The 21,220-nt window shown below is 47.8% G+C and overlaps 1 protein-coding gene across 3 annotated transcripts in view; it reads left to right on the top strand.

Annotated features, from left to right (window-relative positions):
- abca12 (ATP-binding cassette, sub-family A (ABC1), member 12) overlaps nt 1–11,220 on the top strand; it is a 170,432-nt gene extending 159,212 nt beyond the window's left edge. For all 3 annotated transcript variants that reach the window (XM_061971824.2, XM_061971822.2, XM_061971823.2), the window contains exons 57-59: nt 8,243–8,348; nt 9,974–10,111; nt 10,750–11,220. In XM_061971824.2, the coding sequence (XP_061827808.2) occupies nt 8,243–8,348; nt 9,974–10,111; nt 10,750–10,830 (325 nt within the window). In that variant the 3' untranslated portion in view covers nt 10,831–11,220. The remainder of the gene's footprint in view (nt 1–8,242; nt 8,349–9,973; nt 10,112–10,749) is intronic.
- The last annotated feature ends 10,000 nt before the right edge of the window (nt 11,221–21,220 follow it).

The raw sequence follows: 21,220 nt of genomic DNA, 5'->3' as shown, positions 1-21,220 counted from the left end.
AAATACACTCATTTCTATCCTCTTTCTTCTTCCTAACCATCCGGGTCACGGCACCTATTTGTAGGACCACACCCTCCTTTAGGACGGGAGAGTCATCCCAGATTCATAAGTTCTAAAGCAGTGCTTCTCAAACTTTTTCACCATGTACCATTTTAGAAAAACTGGGCTCTCCAAGTACCACCATGATGAGCCACATTGAAATACAGTAGCGTAGTACACCAAGTATTCAATAAAAGCAAGGCAGAGGTTTTCTTTAACAAGTATTACATTTTCCGTACTATATACCGTACTGTATATTAGCCACAACCACTAAATAAAAAAATAAATAAATATATATATATATATATATACTGTGTATATTTTCCATATATATATATATATATATATATATATATATATATATATATATTCAATATATATTCAATATATTCAATATATTAGCTGCACCGGACTATAAGCCACATATATATATGTTGTGAAATGAGTTACTCACACAGAAAGATTTTGTCAACGTTTACATACCTTAATTGTTTCTGAAAAGTGTATGTAACAGGGAAGTAAAATGGCTGATCAAACAAAACAGAAGTCATGGTCATGGACCCACTAGCTCCGCAAGCTAGCTCTCCAATCAGTTAAACAGACTGAATAACTCCACGGTGACATTTTGGTGAATTTACAAAATTGAAACAATACAAAAGGAATGTCATTGTAAGCTAATATTACTAACACAGACACTTGTAAACATATTAGCATATTAGCTAATGCTAACGATGCTAATTTGATTGCGTTATGATAGCATGTAGAAATATGCATGAAAACACTCCTACAGACATCACACATGGGACGGTATAGTAAGTAAGAAGAGTTTTAGTTATATTGTAAAACTTACAAACGTTGCTTGGGGTGATGAATGAAGAATCCATACGAGTAGAAACGCTATGGACGGCTTGAAGACAGAACGGCACTTATACTTCCGGTTAAAAGCGAAACAGAAGGGCATTGCAGCACCTTCAGTGAACGAGCTCCTCCAAAAGATGGTGCTTTAGCATAAACAATAATACACCTTTTCAGTGTCTTTACTTGGTCTTTTTTTTTTTTAAAACTATTAGCATCATGGGCGTCAGTGCAGAAAAATCCGCTAATTAGCCACACTGGTTGTATAAGGTTTCAAAGCAGAGGGTATGTAGGGTATATTGAATATTTTTATCCACTGTAACATTACACACAGTTTGAACAGTAACACTGACTTTCCATCCATCCATCCATTGTCTACCGCTTATTCCCTTTGGGGTCGCGGGGGCGCTGGAGCCTATCTCAGCTACAATCGGGCGGAAGGCGGGGTAAACCCTGGACAAGTCGCCACCTCATCGCAGGGCCAACACAGATAGACAGACAACATTCACACACTAGGGACCATTTAGTGTTGCCAATCAACCTATCCCCAGGTGCATGTCTTTGGAGGTGGGAGGGGCCTATCCCCAGGTGCATGCCTTTGTAGGTGGGAGGAAGCCGGAGTACCCGGAGGGAACCCACGCAGTCACGGGGAGAACATGCAAACTCCACACAGAAAGATCCTGAGCCCGGGATTGAACCCAAGACTACTCAGGACCTTCGTATTGTGAGGCAGACGCACTAACCCCTCTTCCACCGTGCTGCCCACACTAAGTTTGAATATAGGAAAATAAAAACACTGTACTTTAGTCAAGTAGGGTACCACTAGTGGAACATGTACCACAGTTTAAATGATTGGAGGTGACTAAAATGTAATTTATTCGACCAAACGGAGCTAGTACAAACGTCGGAACAATTTCCAAAATGGTCGCCCGTTTTTCATGCTTTTGTCCACCTTGATTGCCTCCGCCTCAACAGGCATGGAAAATGAAACTCCACATATCCCCCCTAAGCTCTTTGCTCGGGCCAGGACCTTAGAGATCCTCTTGCCCGTGTAGGCGGGACACGGCATCGGCGTGCAGCATCTTTTTCCCAGGGCGGTGCCCAACTTTGAACTTGTAGTCCTGCAGTTCCACGAACCACCTGGTGACCCTGTCATTGCGATCCTTGTTTGTTGCCATCCATTTAAGGGGCGCATGGTCGCTAACCAGGGTGAATTTCCTGCCCCCCAGGTAGTACCGCAAGTGGTGTATGGCCCACTTCATGGCCAAGCATTCCTTTTCCACCGTAGAGTAATTTATTTCATGCTTTAAGAGCTTCCTGCTGATGAAGGTGACCGGGTGCTCATCACCATCTATGGTCTGGGCCAGGACCACGCCAATCCCAGTACCGAAGGCGTCAGTGTGGAGAGTAAAAGGCAGTGTGAAGTCAGGAGTCACCAGGACAGGCTACCCACATAGGGCCTGCTTCAGGGTCTGGAACACCGCCTCCGAAGCGCTGGTCCATCTCATATGGTGAGGCCCCTTCTGGCAAGTCAGCTGATACATAGGAGCTGCAATAGTCGCAAAATTTTCAATGAATTTCTGGTAGTAAGATATCAGGCCTAAGAACGATTTGAGCTGTTTGTGGGCCAACTCTGAATCCTTTCGACCTTCCGGGTCTGGGGCTTGACATACCCTCTCCCTATGGTGTAGCCGAGATAGTCTGTTTCGGTCCAGACCAGACGACACTTCTTGGGATTTGCTGTGAGTCCCGCTCGTCGCAAAGCCCCCAGGATGGCCTCAAGGTGCTCCAAGTGCTGCGTCCAGGTCACACTGTGGATTATGCTATCATCCAGGTAGGCTGCAGCGTAAGAGCTGTGAGCACGGACCCAGTCCATCAGGCGCTGGAAAGTGGCAGTACCCGGTATTGGAAGAGGCCGTCTGGTGAAAGCGGTCTTGGCCTTCGCCCTCTGTGTCAGCGGTACCTGCCAGTACCCTTTTGTCAGGCCCAGGGTGCTGACAAACTTGGAAGGGCCCAGGCGCTCAACTAGCTCGTCGACTTTGGGCATGGTGTAGGCATCATATGTTGAGAGCTCATTCAGCTTTTGGAAATCGTTACAGATGCGTGGAGACCCACCTGGCTTCAGGACGATTATGATAGGGCTGGACCGGGAGCTGTAAGATTGATCACCCCTAGTCTGAGCATGGTCTTCACCTCCTCCCGGATTGCGTCTCTCCGGGCCTCAGGGATTCGGTTGGGCCGTTGTCTCACCACTCGCCCTGGTGGGGTTTCAATGTCATGTTCAATGACAGTGGTGTGTCCGGGGAGTTCAGAGAAGACATCTCGCCTCTGTCCTAGGAGCTCCTTGATGTCCTGTACCTGGTCTGGGCCAAGGTCTTTGCCTATTTGGACGGGGGGATTCTGGGTAGTGTTGCGTTCGAACCAGTTGTTCCTCCCAGGGAATTCAAGTTTCTGGTCGTCGCTCCCAAGCTCTTTACGACACTTAAAGCTGAGTAAAAGAACCACCAGAGACAGAATAGGTATTTTGTAATATATTTGCAAAGCTTTGTAAATATCATGAGACCAGTCCAGCATAGAACATTCAATCACGCAGCTAAGATGGTCTGATCAAAAATATGGAAACCTTCTATTCTATAAAGTGTCTCTCCCTCCCACCCTTGCTGTCTTGTCTTTCCAGCCCAAACACATGCCCATTGTCCTCCGCACCTGGACATAAGAATAGATAAGAAGAAGGAGTATCTCTCTTTCTTACATTCCATACCCAAGGTTAGCACACAGTATTTGCAGACAACCAAAAGACCACAATTGGAAGAAAAACACTAGCTGTTTTGTAATATGATTATGAAATTGAAGAAGTAACACTTAAATACGGATATATGTAAATATCTGCCTCCGACAGTAGAAACATGTGTTAATAGGGCTGGGTTTAGTACAGGGTCGGCTGAGACCCAAAACCTTTTACCCCGGCCTGGAACTCCCGGGGGCAGGCGCCTTTGTTGTAGGTGTGCGCCTGGGATGCCTGGGCCTTTTCCATGTGTTCGGGAACAAGTGGCCATATCTTCTGCACCCTTTCCTGGAGGCGGTCTACATGTTCAATAACACTTTGGTGGGGGCAGGGTTGGCTCTTCCAAGCCTCTTTGGCCAGGTCCAGGAGCCCTCGGGGGTTGCGCCCATAGAGGAGTTCAAAGGTAGAGAACCCTGTAGAGGCTTGTGGTACCTCTCTCATGTCAAAGAGCACATACGGGATGAGTTGGTCCGAGTCTTTCCTGTTGACGTTGGTCAGCTTCTTGAGCATTTTTTTAAGTGTCTGGTTGAACTTCTCCACGAGGCCGCCGGTCTGAGGGTGGTAGACAAAGGTTCGGAGTTGTTTCACCTTCAACCATTTATACAGTGCGGACATTACTCTGGACATAAAACAAGTCCCCTGATCCATCAAAATTTCATCAACTACGCCCATCCGGCTAAAGAGCATCAACAGTTCATGTGCAACATTTTTAGCACTGGCACTGTGTAAGGGGATAGCCTCTGGGTAACGAGTAGCATAGTCGAGTATTATCAGAATGTAGCGGTGTCCCCGGGCTGATTAGGCAGTGGCCCCACGATGTCCATAGCGATCTGTGAGAAGAGCGTGGAGATGATGGGGAGTGGGATCAGCGGGTTTCTGAGCAAAGACCGGGGCGCCGTTTTCTGACATTCTGTACACGACTGACAAAAAAGTATTCTACTGCATGTTTCACCCCAGGCCAGTAAAAACAGGGGACCACTCGGTCGTAGGTTTTCTGGACCCCCAAATAGGCCCCTAACTGGTGGGTGTGCGCTAAATACAGGACTCGAGACACATAATTCTTTGGTACGAGTAGTTGCTCAATGAGCCCCCCCTTAGCTTTGATCCCTCTATACATTAGTTCATTCTTTACCATAAAGTGGGGCCAGGTTAAATTCCTTACCCCTGGAGACAGCTGGCCATCTATGGTGGCGACATCATGGCGGGCAGCCTCCAGATTCGGATCAGACCACTGTGCAGTGGCAAACTCTCCCTTTCGGGCTGTAGCTGCAGCCTCAACCACCGGGAACTCGGCAAATGGGTCCTCGTTCAGCAGAGGAGTCTCCCCTCCTGTGTCATCTTTCTCCGACGCAGAGCTCTCAGAGGGGGCTCCGTCAGTGCTGGGCCGGAAGGCTGGACAGGCGGTTCTCGGGGTTGAAGCGGCAGGACGGTGGCCTCGTCGCTCCGCTTGTCGGGGAGGAGGGGCCCGGAGGCCTCTAGACCAGTAGCGCTTGAACAGCACACAGTCTGTGCCAATGAGAAGTGGGACAGGCAGGTTAGGAACCACGCAGGCATCCACCACAGCATCTCCCCGTGGTGTTTGGACCTGGATGTGGCTGATCGAGTAGCACCACCCATCCCCGTGGGCGCACGCAGCCGGGAAAGTAGTGGAGGTCAGGGTGGCTGCATCGTCGGTCTGCATCAACGTGACGACGCTGCCGGAGTCGATCAAGGCGTGGGTGTCAACGCCGCCGACTTTGACGGGGAGGGTGGCGTGCTGACGGTCGGTGGTGCCAGTATGCAAGTAGGGCCGGACGGAATCCGTGCTGGCGGCAGAGGGCATAGAGATGTTGCGGTCTCTGTCCGGGCACGCCCAGGAAATGTGGTCCTCCTGGCCACAGACATAGCACCTTCTGGGGGTACAGGGCGTCCTCTCTGTCAGTCTGGGGCTCCTGGGCGGAGGGAGGGTCGGTGTAGGTGGAGCCCGTTGGCGTCGATCCTGGCTGGTTCGGTCATCAGGGCTGTTTTGAGCTGGCTCTGCCCTCGTGGTCCGCAACATTTCAGCACTGACCTGGTAGTTCTCCAGTAGGGTGACCAAGGCGTCCAATGTCGAGGTGCTCAACTGGGCAGCATATTTCTGTGCATCGGGCGGGAGTGAGCGTATGCATCGGTCTATAACAAGTCTTTCGATCCACCTGTCAGCCAATCTCTAGTTAGGCGCAGCAAGTCCGCTCCCTGGGCTCGGGGTGGCTGTCCGGCTTCGTAGGCCCAATTGCGAGAACTCTGTGCTCTGGCCAGGAGGCTGTAACCATGGCTGGTTAAAATGGCTGCCTTCAGCTTTGCAAAGTCCCGGGCGTCGGCTGCTGGCAGGTCCCGGCAGGCATGCTGAGCCTCCGGTCAGGAACGGTGCGAGGATGCCGCCCTATTTCGTGCCTGGCCAGCCTTCCCTGGTGGCAGTGCGCTCAAACAGTTCGATGTAGGCTTCGATGTCATCTTCTGATCTCTGTTTGGTGAGGACGGCCCCCGAAAGTCGTGGGACTGTGCGTTTCTTTAGGAGTTCTGCTACTGCCTGCTGCAGAGTTGTAAAGTCTGAACCCAAACCAGCACACAGAAGCAGGGGTTGCAGGTACAAAACGCACTCAGTGCTGTTTATTCAAGGGGGTGTTCCCCTTGAATGGCAAATAAAGTTCTTCCCAATCTGGGCTTTTCAAACACAATCACACAGTATGTTCATTCTAACCACGTATTTCCTGTAGCACCTGGGAGTGCTCTCCATGCACTCACATGCAGGGCTAGTTTGCCTACAAAGGAGGCAGAGAGACGACTATTAGTAAGATTGTCAAAATATGGCAAATGTTCAACAGGAGGAGGACCTAGTGGAGTTTAGCTTACCCCTGATGCAGGAGTTCCTTCTCTGAGGAGAGCCAGCGACACAGTGAGGCAGAGCTCTGAGCTTAAGTAGCAAAATTGCCTGACTCAGAGCAGGTGTGCTCTGAACAGGTACTGACAATCATGCTGATTGAAGAGGAAATTTGGGACATAGCTCCACTCAATGACACTGCCTAGGCTCCGCCTCCTCCTGCTGTGTTGAGCTCTGCTGTCACTTTGGCTGCTGGCCCTGTGGGAACTCTTACCTGATCGGGGGTTTCTAGCAGAGACTCCACAGCTCTTATTCCCAGGGAAAATATTTCTCTGGCACTACTAAGCGTCTGTACCTGGACTTCACATCATGTGACTTTCCTGTACCTGGACTTCACATCATGTGACCTTCCTGTACCTGGACTTCACATCATGTGACTTTCCTGTACCTGGACTTCACATGACGTGACCTTCCTGTACCTGGACTTCACATCATGTGACCTTACTGTACCTGGACTTCACATGACGTGACCTTCCTGTACCTGGACTTCACATGACGTGACCTTCCTGTACCTGGACTTCACATCATGTGACCTTCCTGTACCTGGACTTCACATCATGTGACTTTCCTGTACCTGGACTTCACATGACGTGACCTTCCTGTACCTGGACTTCACATCATGTGACCTTACTGTACCTGGACTTCACATGACGTGACCTTCCTGTACCTGGACTTCACATGACGTGACCTTCCTGTACCTGGACTTCACATCATGTGACCTTCCTGTACCTGGACTTCACATCATGTGACTTTCCTGTACCTGGACTTCACATGACGTGACCTTCCTGTACCTGGAATTCACATCATGTGACCTTACTGTACCTGGACTTCACATGACGTGACCTTCCTGTACCTGGACTTCACATCATGTGACCTTACTGTACCTGGACTTCACATCATGTGACCTTCCTGTACCTGGACTTCACATCATGTGACCTTCCTGGACTTCACATGACGTGACCTTCCTGTACCTGGACTTCACATCATGTGACCTTCCTGTACCTGGACTTCACATGACGTGACCTTCCTGTACCTGGACTTCACATGACGTGACCTTCCTGTACCTGGACTTCACATGACGTGACCTTCCTGTACCTGGACTTCACATGACGTGGCCTTCCTGTACCTGGACTTCACATGACGTGAACTTCCTGTACCTGGACTTCACATCATGGGACCTTACTGTACCTGGACTTCACATGACGTGACCTTCCTGTACCTGGACTTCACATCATGGGACCTTACTGTACCTGGACTTCACATCATGTGACCTTCCTGTACCTGGACTTCACATCATGTGACTTTCCTGTACCTGGACTTCACATGACGTGACCTTCCTGTACCTGGACTTCACATCATGTGACCTTACTGTACCTGGACTTCACATGACGTGACCTTCCTGTACCTGGACTTCACATGACGTGATCTTCCTGTACCTGGACTTCACATCATGTGACCTTCCTGTACCTGGACTTCACATCATGTGACCTTCCTGTACCTGGACTTCACATGACGTGACCTTCCTGTACCTGGACTTCACATGACGTGACCTTCCTGTACCTGGACTTCACATGACGTGATGTTCCTGTACCTGGACTTCACATGACGTGATGTTCCTGTACCTGGACTTCACATCAGGTGACCTTCCTTGTGCTCCACTGCAGGTTTGGCAGAGGCTTCACGGTGAAGATGTACTTGGCGGAGGCTGCCAGGGACGTGGAGGCCATCACTGACTTCATGCAGAGACAATTTCCCAGCACCTACTTGAAGGTGAGAATGTGAAGTCACATGATCTTGGTCACATGACTTTCTCATGACGACATTGTAACCATGGCTACCAGTACTGATACCTACTTCTCCTCCTCCTTCATGTTTACCTTTTTCTTAACCTTTAGATTAGCTCCCTTCTCTTCCATATTTACTTTTTTCTTACCTTTTAGATTTGCTTCATTCTCTTCCATGTTTACCCTTTTCTTACATTTTAGATTTGCTTCCTCCTCCTCCATGTTTACCCTTTTCTTACCTTTTAGATTTGCTTCCTTCTCCTCCATGTTTACCTTTTTCTTAACTTTTATATTTGCTTCCTTCTCCTCCTCCTCCATGTTTATATATTTTCTTACCTTTTAGGTTTGCTTCCTTCTCCATGTTTACCTTTTTCGTACCTTTTAGATTTGCTTCCTTCTCTTCCATGTTTACTTTTTTCTTACCTTTTAGATTTGCTTCCTCCTCCTCCATGTTTACCTTTTTCTTACCTTTTAGATTTGCTTCCTCCTCCTCCATGTTTACCTTTTTCTTACCTTTTAGATTTGCTTCCTCCTCCTCCATGTTTACCCTTTTCTTACCTTTTAGATTTGCTTTCACCTATTATGGCGCCCCATAATACACCTGCTGTGATCCTGTTTTTATGTTTTTATGTTTTTATTAATTCTATTTTAATTATTTATTTTTTATCGTGTTCTGTTTGTGTTGTGTTGTGTTTGCTCGGTACTCGTTTTATCTTTTAACCTGCTCATTGTACAGCACTTTGGCTACCCCTGTGGTAAATTTTAAATGTGCTCTATAAATAAAGTTGATTTGATTTGATTTGATTTTTCTTACCTTTTAGATTTGCTTCCTTCTCTTCCATGTTTACTTTTTTCTTGCCTTTTAGATTTGCTTCCTCCTCCTCCAGGTTTACTTTTTTCTTACTTTTAGATTTGCTTCCTTCTCCTCCATGTTTACCTTTTTCTTACCTTTTAGATTTGCTTCCTTCTCTTCCATGTTTACTTTTTTCTTGCCTTTTAGATTTGCTTCCTCCTCCTCCAGGTTTACTTTTTTCTTACTTTTAGATTTGCTTCCTTCTCCTCCATGTTTACCTTTTTCTTAACTTTTAGATTTGCTTCCTTCTCCTCCAAGTTCACCATTTTCTTACCTTTTAGATTTGCTTCCTTCTCTTCCATGTTTACCATTTTCTTACCTTTTAGATTTGCTTCCTCCTCCTCCATGTTTACCTTTTTCTTACCTTTTAGATTTGCTTCCTTCTCTTCCATGTTTACTTTTTTCTTACCTTTTAGATTTTCTTCCTCCTCCTCCATGTTTACCCTTTTCTTACCTTTTAGATGTGCTTCCTCCTCCTCCATGTTTACCTTTTTCTTACCTTTTAGATATGCTTCCTTCTCCTCCTCCTACATGATTACCTCTTTATCACTTTTTTAGATTTGCTTCCTCCTCCTCCTCTACATTTACCTTTTTCTTACCTTTTTTACGGGGCAGCGCCCTGGTGGCGAGCCATCATCCGTCCTGTTCTGTCTCCCGCATACTGAGTCTGTTCTTGGGCATGTTTGTTCTGGAAGTGACATCTCAGCTTACCCTGATGCATGTTGAGAAGCATGGAGACTGATGTGTTGTCTTACCAGGACCTGCACTCGTCCATGGTGGAGTACCACCTTCCTGTGGCACCGGGAGGCGTGGCTGACATCTTCCACCAGTTGGAGAGCAACAAAAGATGTCTGCAGATCAAACACTTCTCTGTGAGCCAGACCACTTTGGACCAGGTAAGAAGGAGGAGGTCAAACACTTCTCTGTGAGCCAGACCACTTTGGACCAGGTAAGAAGGAGGAGGTCAAACACTTCTCTGTGAGTCAGACCACTTTGGACCAGGTAAAGAGGATGAGGTCAAACACTTCTCTGTGAGCCAGACCACTTTGGACCAGGTAAGAAGGAGGAGGTCAAACACTTCTCTGTGAGTCAGACCACTTTGGACCAGGTAAGAAGGAGGAGGTCAAACACTTCTCTGTGAGCCAGACCACTTTGGACCAGGTAAGGAGGATGAGGTCAAACACTTCTCTGTGAGCCAGACCACTTTGGACCAGGTAAGAAGGAGGAGGTCAAACACTTCTCTGTGAGCCAGACCACTTTGGACCAGGTAAGGAGGATGAGGTCAAACACTTCTCTGTGAGCCAGACCACTTTGGACCAGGTAAGAAGGAGGAGGTCAAACACTTCTCTGTGAGCCAGACCACTTTGGACCAGGTAAGAAAGAGGAGGTCAACGGGGACAGCCTGAGTGGGAGTGGAAGAGCACGCCATGTGAGAGTGTTGATGTTCCACAATCTGCTCCTCTGGAGCTGTGGGAGTGAAGATACCACCAGGAGGAGAAGGACGTCACCAATCAATCAATCCTTCTGCTCACAGGTCTTCATCAACTTCGCCATGGGGAACATTCTGGAAGCAGCTGGCAGCCAAGGAGCGTGCCACCAGGAAGTGGAGGCTTAGAGGAGATGATCTTCTCTGCGCTGGAATGGGAACATCTCCTAAATATGTCCTGTCAATCATCCCTCCAGAAGTGTCACTTATTCATGTATTCATCTGTAATTTAGTTTCATTCATGTATTCATCTGTAATTTAGTTTTATTCATGTATTCATCTGTAATTTAGTTTTATTCATGTATTCATCTTGAATTTCCTTTTATTCATGTATTCATCTTTGATTTAGTTTTATTCATCTATTCATCTTTAACCTTGATTTGACAATCACAATATTGATGTTCTTTTCCTACACCTTCAACTTGACTAGTTCTTGTAGAACATGTTGTTGTTGTTGACCATGTTGGATGTAGAACATGTTGTTGACCATTTGTATCAAACATTACAACTTCAAATGCACTTGCTCTGTGTAGTTTGTTCATTTCAGTGTTGACTAGATGTGTGTTGTTGTTATTGTCAGGTTCAAACACCGATGACATCTATTAGACAAGACAAGAAGCAAAGAAATCAAACAGAGACAGGATTCAATTTAGCTCACGAGGAGAGCGCGTAGACCTGTACCCTTGCACAGTGTCGCCCCACGCTCTGACGAGGGAGTTGCACGCCTCCTCTTTTATTTGGGCCTTTTCTGGTTACATCACATTACATTACATTACGCAGATGCTCCAAAGGGGAGGTGGTCATAAACAGCTGTTGCACTCGGCCATAAACAGTTCAAAGAAAAGATGCCTGGAGCTTGCGTCAGGTCCTGCTTCCTCTGCGCTTTGTAGATCTCGGGTCAGGACAAGATCCTCCCGTGGCTGACAATAGATCAAAGAGAGCCATTACACAAAGTGGACTTTTACAAGCCTTTTGCTTGATAAGACTAAAGACAGCTGTTTTCTTCTCGCAGGGGACCTGGACTCAATGTAACACAGAAGTTGTGTGATAACTTCTACACAATTATTCTGACAGTTACAATGTGTGTTGTTGTAACAATGTGTGTATAATGTGTGTTGTTGTTGTTACAATGTGTGTTGTAACAATGTGAGTATAATGTGTGTTGTTACAACGTGGGTATAATGTGTGTTGTTGTTACAATGTGTTTTGTTGTAACAATGTGTGTATAATGTATGTTGTTGTTACAATGTGTGTTGTAACAATGTGTTCTGTTGTAACAATGTGGGTACAATGTGTGTTGTAACAATGTGTTTTGTTGTAACAATGCGAGTATAATGTATGTTGTTGTTACAATGTGGGTATTATTGCGTTTGGACCAAATGTTCCTCTATGGGAATTTAAGTTACTGGTCAATCCCAAGTTCTTTTGATGACATATAAGCTGAGTTTAAATGATCACCCAGAACAGAATAGGTATTTTGCAATTTATTTCCAAAGCTTTGGAGAGACCAGCCTAGGACAACCCATTCAATTGCATAACCAAGTTGATCTCAAAAACATTACCCAAGTGCTGTGTTCTTCACACCCTCCTGAACGAATACACATGTCTATTGTTCTCCTTAGCTAGAGGCAGGATGAGTTAACAAATAAAAGGGAGTACTGCTACTCCCTGCATTCCGAGCTCAAGGTAGTCCACAGTGTACCCTCGGTCATGAGATGGAGAAAAAATAGAAGGAGCACAAAGAGAAAACGCTAGTTATTTCCAACATGACTATAGAAAGAAATAACTCTTAAATATGGATATATGTAGGTATCTATCTCCGTCAATCCCCCTTTAGATCTTCCACAAAAGATCTCTATCACAATTACAACACTTCTAAAGCACGCCCCACATTAAAGTAGGTGCTGTTTTTTTTAGCAAGGTAGCAATAAAATAACAGCATAATTACATGGGAGATAGATGGAAGGAGTCCACGTCAATGTCGTCATGGTCAGGGAAGGAAACTAGCAATTCAAAACCACTTTGCTTGACCCCCTTCAGAGACATAGCAAACCCAGAAACAGGGTGGGGTTGACCTTCTACAGCTCTAACAATGATGCGGGTGCATAGAGACCTAGCACAAGGGGCAATAAAGCAACCGCATGAGGCTATGATGGCCAAGAAAACCGGAAACTTCAGTAAGTTCCTTAGACAGGGCTTGGAGGCCCTCTAAGGCCCTCTGGACCGAGCCATCGGGGGCGGTGTTGTTAGGAATGAAGGTACAGCATTGATCACCAAACATTGCACACACACCTTCTTCCTTGGCTAGTGTCAGGCTTGTCCCTGACAGTTTGACTGTGTTTTAGTTTTTCCTCTGCGTTTGTCTTAGTTTCCTGTCAGCGCTTTTATTTTGTCTTCATTTCCTGATTATCCTCTTGAGTGCTTTGTCCCCTCAGCTGTGGCTGATTGGCACCTGGCCACACCTGGTGTCAATCAGCCAACTGCTATTTGAACCTGCCTTCCTCTCCAGTCAGTGCTGGATTATTGTAGTGTCTACCTGTCATTGTCGATGTCATCATGCACTCCGGTGGGCCAGCAGAGGGCACCACCACCAAGCACTCCGGTGGGCCGGCAGACGCCACCATGCACTCCGGTGGGCCGGCAGACGCCACCATGCACTCCGGTGGGTCTACAACAGACTGCGCCACCATCCTCCTCTCCGGTGGGCCAGCAGCAGACTGCGCCACCATCCTCCTCTCCGGTGGGCCAGCAGCAGAGTGCGCCACCATCCTCCTCTCCGGTGGGCCAGAAGCAGACTGCGCCACCATCCTCCTCTCCGGTGGGCCAGCAGCAGACGACGCCACCATCCTCCTCTCCGGTGGGCCAGCAGCAGACGGCGCCACCATCCTCCTCTCCGGTGGGCCAGCAGCAAACGGCGCCACCATCCTCTTGTCGGCCACGAATGTGGTCGTTTCATGGGCGACCGCCTCGCCAATTGCAGCGCCGTTCAACTCGCCGTCGCCACCTGACTCTTCCTCGCTGGTTGCGGGGACACTTGGCCTGGCGGCCCACCTCCTTGTCCTCCCTCCACCCTCCCGTGACTTTGGACTGTTTTTTTGGGGGGAGGGTGGGTTTTCTAGAACGTCTGGTATCCGTTATGGGAAGGGGGCTACTGTCAGGCTTGTCCCTGACAGTTTGACTGTGTTTTAGTTTTTCCTCTGCGTTTGTCTTAGTTTCCTGTCAGCGCTTTTATTATGTCTTCATTTCCTGATTATCTCCCTGAGTGCTTTGTCCCCTCAGCTGTGGCTGATTGGCACCTGGCCACACCTGGTGTCAATCAGCCAGCTGCTATTTGAACCTGCCTTCCTCTCCAGTTAGTGCTGGATTATGGTAGTGTCTACCTGTCATTGTCGATGTCACTACTACCTGTCATAATACTTGTCGTTGTAGCTCTGTCTACTTTTGTTCACTCTGCTCATGTCATAGTTCCTTCGTGTCACAGTAAGTGTTTTTGTTCTTGTCGACAGTTAGCCTTTGTACTATTTTAGTTCATAGCCAAGTTTGTTCTCCGCCTTGTGCGCGCCTTTTGTTTGAACCCTTTTGTTTGTTTTTTTGCCATAGTGTTAAATTAAATCATGTTTTTTTGGACAAAGCCTGCCATCTCTGCATCCTGGGGTTCGTCACCAACATACTCTCACAGCTAGGATGCGGTCAAGGGCTATGCGGTTCTGGACGGCCATGAGGGAGGTCGGGGCAAGTTGTTCCGCAAGTCCCTCAACAGCTTCGCGAGTCAGGTTGGTCAGTCTCAACAGATTATAAAAAACATAGTTAATGCGTTCTACATTTTTAGTAGCAGTCACAGGGAAAATAGCACCAATGATAGGAAGGTTCTCGAAACCTGCACAGGATTCACACCACAATTTGTGTTGTGAGGGGACCTCCTGGTTGTCCTATTGCATCAAAGTAAACACCATCAGGGTTTCTTATCAAATCAAAGGAGCCCGTTACACTCCTCCGAGATAAAACATGGCGGTGTCGGCGGGAAGTTAGAGAGGCCGCTGAAACAGGAGTTCCAAGGGGTGTTAATTTGGTACCCACTACGGTGAGTGGGGTCACCAGTCTAACCATAGCACAAAGCCCAACGGCTGACGTTGGGATTCTAATGTACAATCTGTGCTTCCCACAATACCAGAATAAGTCAGCCCGTGCCCAAGGGCCTATCTTTGAGCCATCTATCAGTGTGGTGCACCAGGAAGGGTCAATGTCACCCAATTTGTTGGGGGACGAAGAGGGTCCTGTGAATTGAAAACACGGGTAATTCAGCTTTTGGGCCACAAAGGGAAGAAGTCGGGTGGAATTGTCAACAGGAAGGTACACACTAGCCAACAAATCGCACCCTGGCGGCATGGGTTCAGAAAACAAGGAGATAAGACAGTTTGAGCCATTTGTGTCAGTCAACTTAAAAGGGGCGGGGTAAGTGTGGGGAAAGGGACGTCCAGCAGAACAAGCAACACAGTCACCCAGGTTTTGGCTCTTGGCCATGCTAGTCATCCACCTGAGCCACAGGTTGCCTGTACCTGCTCCTAAGGTCAAAGCTACCAGGTCTTCGGTGGTGATGTCATTAGTATACACAGATGTGAGAGCCTTTGAAACGTCACCGAGGTGGAGTGGCACTTTAGGTGCTACAAAGGGTGTAGAGGTAGTTAACGCCCTCTCAAGGACATTAATTTTAATAATCCCTTTAGGGTCTGTACCAGTCTGGTCAACCCCCAAAACAACATAAAAGGGACTAGGTATGACACCCACGTTGGCAATTGTAAGGGGGAGGGGGTTCTGGGAACGATCAAAATTCCTCTGAAAGGTCATCCCTTTCAGAACAATTTTGAATTGTGGAGGTCTGCTGTAATAATAGGGATCAGGGGGATTCCAATGCCCTATGTAGTGGGTTACTTGCGTCCATGAGGGGCACCACTTACCAGAGTATGTTGTCTGCTTCCGACACCAATGGTTCAGGGTTGATTCGTAACAAAGATAGAGGTTACTACCACGGTAATAGCTAGTATGTCCCCTGCAATCAATCACACTGCACAAGTCAAAAAAATAAGTCTTGCTGTCCCCCTTGACCCAGTCTATTTCAAGTCCGCCATATGTTCTAAGACACTTGTCAGTCACTGTCGTCAGGAAGGAAGGACTGAGGCACAAGGACAGTAGAACAAGCCCAAGCACCAGTCCGTCAGGGAATACTACTGGGTGTAACATCCTGCCTTTCGTCTATCAAAATCAGAGTAATGTAGGTAACGAAACGGGGATCAACACCAAACTTTTCACTTATTGTAACGACACAAATAGTTATGCTGAAAACAAGCAAGAGAAGTTGAATAACATCGAGTACATAGGCTGGTCTCAAGTAAGGATATACGATACAGCAGTTGAGCAGGTCTGGTAGATTTAACGACGGTAGACGGCAGCTCAACGGAGGGAGATCTCTCTCGGCGTCGTCTTCTGGGCTGTGAGACTATGTGCAGTGAGTTACTACAGCCTCGCTCTTCTATGACCTGGGGGAGAGGTTACCAGCACATCACCCCCTTCAGTGGCTAAAAGTGAGTCTTCTGCCCGCTCCCGTTCTTCTTCAGATGCCTCAAGCTCAAAAGGCGCTGTTAGGGGGTCGAGTGGGGCAGATGACGTGGCGATGTCGGCAATGACATCTGCTGGAGATCTGTCGGGTTCTTCAACAGGAGTGCAGAGGGAGAGGTGGTACCAGGTGTCCCCTTTACCAGCCAGTCGAAGGGCGTGGGACGTCCGTTTCTACGACCTTGAAGGGACCAGTCCACCTGGGCTCCGTCCACTTGGGTTTGATGACCTTGATCTTGACCCACTCAACGGGAGGAAGGGTTCCTGGAGTGGTGGATTGTTGCCCACGAATCTGTGCAGAGAAATTATTACACAAATTCTGAATTTGATCAAAGTACCATTTTGGTTTTACGCTGATTCCTCCCTCCAGGGGGGCTGCTGGTCCTGGGAAGAGCTGACTTGAATGCAGTTCATAGGGTGAAAAAACAGTTTTGTTCATGGACATTCGGATGGTCATTAAAGCCAATGGAAATGCGTCAACCCACTTCAATTTGGTCTGTGCACAGATTTTAGCCAATTTGTTTTTTTATGTTCTGGTCCATCCTTTCAACCTTACCTTGGGACTGAGGATGGTACCCCAAACCGAACCTGTGTTCTAGTCCGAGAGCATTTTCGACCAAGGCTAAGTGAGTATTTTTAAAATGGGTGCCGTTGTCTGACCTAATCTTTTTGGGGAAACCATGTCGGGTTATTAGGTCATTCACAAGCCATTTAATTACTGATTTTGCATCCTCTTTTGAGGTTGGGGTTGCTTCCGGCCAACCACTGTAATTGTCAACACAAGTCAGCAAGTACCTTTTCCCTTTTACCGGATTGATCATATCAATGAAATCAATATCTCGACACGATCCACCCTCACCTCCTCCACATACCAAATTAATCTACTGAACTACTATCGATGTGCAAAATCGTTATTTTTAAATTAAAATTAGTTATAACTTCTTAATTACGGGAAAAATTTTAAAACTATGGAATGTGTCAGAGTCGGATGATTGTGTTACGGCTCAGGCTCCTGCCAACGCCGCTCATCCGTCTGTGCGCACCTCGGGACACGCCCACGGGTGCGCACATCCAGGGACGCGCCGCGCGCGTCTCCGCCCTGCTGCAGCCACCAGCTGCAATCACTCGCTGGCAATCTGCACACCTGCGACTGATCAGAGCGAGATCAATAAAGGACCAGTGGACCCAAGGATCGTCGCGGGAACTTAGTTTTTCTCATGGTGTACCGTAAGCCTTATGCGCTCTTACTGTGTTGTTTCCCTCCGTGATTCTGACGTCTGTTGCTTTTCCGCAGTGCCTTCCCGAGTCTTCCCTCCTCGAGATCTCCCGTTGTTTCCCCGGTGTTTTGGACTGCCTTCTTCGTTTCCCGACTCCTCACTCGCCCCTGGACTCTGACGTCTCTCTCTGCCCCACGGACCCCTCGCTGAACTTGGACCCCTTTTGCCTTGCCCTCTTTGGACTTGTCTGCCTTTTCTCATCAACACTTGGTAACACACTTCAGATATCTACACACATAGTCTTACACTACACACACACTCTTGTATTTTAGTCACACACTCTATTTCTATAGTTTAGTTGTAAATGTTTATTATTATATATATTTATTATATATAATAAATTATTGTATATACTGCCCCCTGGTGTCTGAGCCGTCACCTCTCTCAGTAAACACAACAGATTGTCCATTTTGTTGTAAGGAGTCTGAATCCACCCTCACCTCCTCCCCCTTCTGTTTCTGAAAAAGGACTGTGTTAGTACTACTATCACTTTCAGAAACATCCAAGAAAAAGGGCAGCTAATAGTCAAGTACAGCAAGAGGACAGGTCATGTTTGAGGTCAATGAAAGTCTTTTCAGCCTCTGTGGACCACTGGAGGGTGGTATTAGGGTAGGGGACCCCTTAGCGATATCAGAAATAAACTCAAACTCAACTCAACCCTAAATTTTATGTAAATTATTCAATATGGTGAAAGCGACAAAATATGCTTATATTTATATGGACACAAATACTAGAAAAATACTAACCTTATGGCGGATGCTTTCGCAATAGTAATTTGATATTTTACCACACCTGGTGGCCACAATGATTCATTAAGTCAAGCTCATGTTGTAGAAAGTTGAATGATGCGGACACGTTTGTTACTGAATACTTTCTATCAGACTTCTGTCTAGTCCACTTTGTGTATGTAATAAGCAACTATAATTGTTTGATATGCTTAAATGTAATGTGTCGTTTTAGCTCAGCTGTTGTGTAGCTGCTAGCTCCTCGTAGCCTACAGCCGGGGCGTCCAAAGTGCAGCCCATAGCTATGAGTTTAACAGACAACTGAAAATGTGGTATTTGTGCGTCGGTTCAATCAGCGGCAGCTACGCCGTGTTTTATCAATGGACCTAAGTCTTTGGTTTCGTAGGCGGGACAGAGAGCAAGGGAACAATGTGGGACAGCATTTGTGTCCATCTTATACCATGCTAGTTGTTGCAAAGATAGGTCAACATGAGCAGCCACACCTTGAGTTCCAACATATATATAAATAGGAGTCAAAGGCCTCCTGGCATGAGTGTCTAACTGGTGATCATAACATGTGGCGAGTCGGGTGGCGGTACACACGGAAACAGCTCAGTCAGCCAGGGTTTTCACTGATAGAGCAGTACTCGTCTTCCACTCATTCTTGGGAGGAGGCATGTCCAGTAGATGTCAGCATTTGTGATACCTTAGGCTGTGGTATGAGCTCATGCTCATGGAGGAGCCTTGGTAGTGGTGTCGCAGCTTGGTGGTTGTGTCGTCAGGTAACACCAGGAAGGTTCCTTCAGTGCGATATTGACCAAGCAGGCAAGGTGTGTGCAGGTCGACCACGAAGGGGTGCTTCAGTGTGTGTCCAGTAGAGATGCGCGGATAGGCAATTATTTCATCCGCAACCGCATCAGAAAGTCGTCAACCATCCGCAATCCACCCGATCTAACATTTGATCAGAACCGCATCCGCCCGCACCCGCCCGTTGTTATATATCTAATATAGACGATGCAAGGCATTAGTGAGGTTATAAAGCTTTTGCCTGTTAAAGAAAGGAGACTGATCCAATGCAGCACAGACATTCGCGTGCCACGCTGTCACGACCCAGACGCACACCAGTGCGCAATCATATGGGAGCCGCGCTGAGCGCACCTCCAAGCGCGTCTCGCTGCCGGCGACGGCCGGGTATATGGGCCCGACGCTCCAGCGCCATCCATTTTCAGGGCTCGTTGATTCGGCAGGTGGGTTGTTACACACTCCTTAGCGGGTTCCAACTTCCATGGCCACCGTCCTAGCTGCTGTCTATATCAACCAGGGTGAACCCCACCCCTTTCGTGAGCGCACTGCGCGCGGAGTGACCCCTGTTACGCGCCCCCGGCAACAGGGGTGGCGGGCAGGTAAGCTGCGCGGGCGGAGCGCGCGGAGTGACCCCTGTTACGAGCCCCCGGCCACGGGGGTGGCAGGCAGGTAAGCTGCTTACCTGCTGCGCGTGACGCCGGCCGCGGCGAAGGCGGACGAGGCGGGGTGTCGGTGCGGTGGGCGCGGTGGTGACCCTGGACGTGCGTCGGTCCCTTCTCGCGGATCGCCTCAGCTACGGCTCCCGTTGGGGCCCTCTCGGGGGAAGGGGCCTCGGTCCCGGACCCCGGCGAGGCGTCCCTTCTCCGCTCCGTAAAAGTGTCCATCTCTTTTCTTTTTTTTTCTTCTGTTGTGGCATATGCTGCAGGTGCCTGCTCGTTTTTCGTATGTGGGTAACAACATTTAACTATGTATATATATTTACCAATTGGTTTAACTGCCACCCGCCTGAATCTATTTAAAATCTTTTTTTTTTTTTTATTTCAACCACCCGACCCGACCCGACCCGCGGATAAAATCTAATTTTTTTTTATTTCATCCGCCCGATCCGCGGATAATCCGCGGACTCCGCGGTTGTGCCCGCAAACCGCGCATCTCTAGTGTCCAGCAATTTGAACCGGAAGTGGTTTGGTGACAGGTAACATTCTTGTGACCTCAGCGAAGCCTTCGACCTTCAAAAAGGAAGCACACAGTTTCTTTGGTACATCTGCATTCAGAAATGAGTGGGTGGCACCAGTGTCAATCACAAACTGATAACATTGTCCGTTGACACTTATGTCCAGCAGGGGGCCTGTCTGTATTTCCTGCTGGGGCTTCTGCTGTGGGTGCCCTCTGCCACGTCTTCGTGTTCGTCTGGTGGCATAACGGAACCTTTCCTGTTCGGAAATGTTCGGACAGTCTCGACTCCAGTGACCAGGCTGGTCAAAGATGAAACAGTTTCCACCCCGGACTGGCCTTGAAGTACAGCGTCATCCACCACCCGAGTCCAACCGTCTGGTCTCACGTCTGTTGAGGATTCTTTCCTCCACCTGCTGGAGCTCAAAGTCACCCACTGCTGAATATACCTTAACTGATTTTTTACCTTCAGTGATCTGTAAACTAAGGAGTTGTTTCCTTGCTACTCCACCACCAGCCTTGTTGTCATCATCCTGCTCTGTCCAATTCTGCATATGATGAATAAGATGTCCCTCCCATGTGTTGCTTTCGGCACCGTGTACATCAGGGTTAGCTTTCTCTAAAGTGTTGAGCCAAAGGCTCCCTCCTTCAGGTACAGGTGGGAATTTGTCAACAATGGCTTGCTTGTCTGCGACGGCAAAAGACTTATATTGAAATCTGCCCCTATTATCAGGAAAAAGTGGATATGTGTGGCCTTCCTGCGTTCCGTAGCGTGTGTTATAAGAATGTATGTCATGCGTCAAAAATGTCTGGTGTGCACGTGCGAGGTTGCCATCTGACGGAGGAAAATGGTCAGACGTGCAAAAGGAGGGGTCAAGAATTTGAGCCAATGGAGACATTTTAAGTTTCGGAGGTAGGATCAATCTTAGA

The sequence above is a fragment of the Nerophis lumbriciformis genome, linkage group LG13 (genome assembly GCF_033978685.3).
Source record: "Nerophis lumbriciformis linkage group LG13, RoL_Nlum_v2.1, whole genome shotgun sequence".
Taxonomy (NCBI): Eukaryota; Metazoa; Chordata; class Actinopteri; order Syngnathiformes; family Syngnathidae; genus Nerophis; species Nerophis lumbriciformis.
This window is presented reverse-complemented; position numbering and strand designations above follow the sequence as displayed.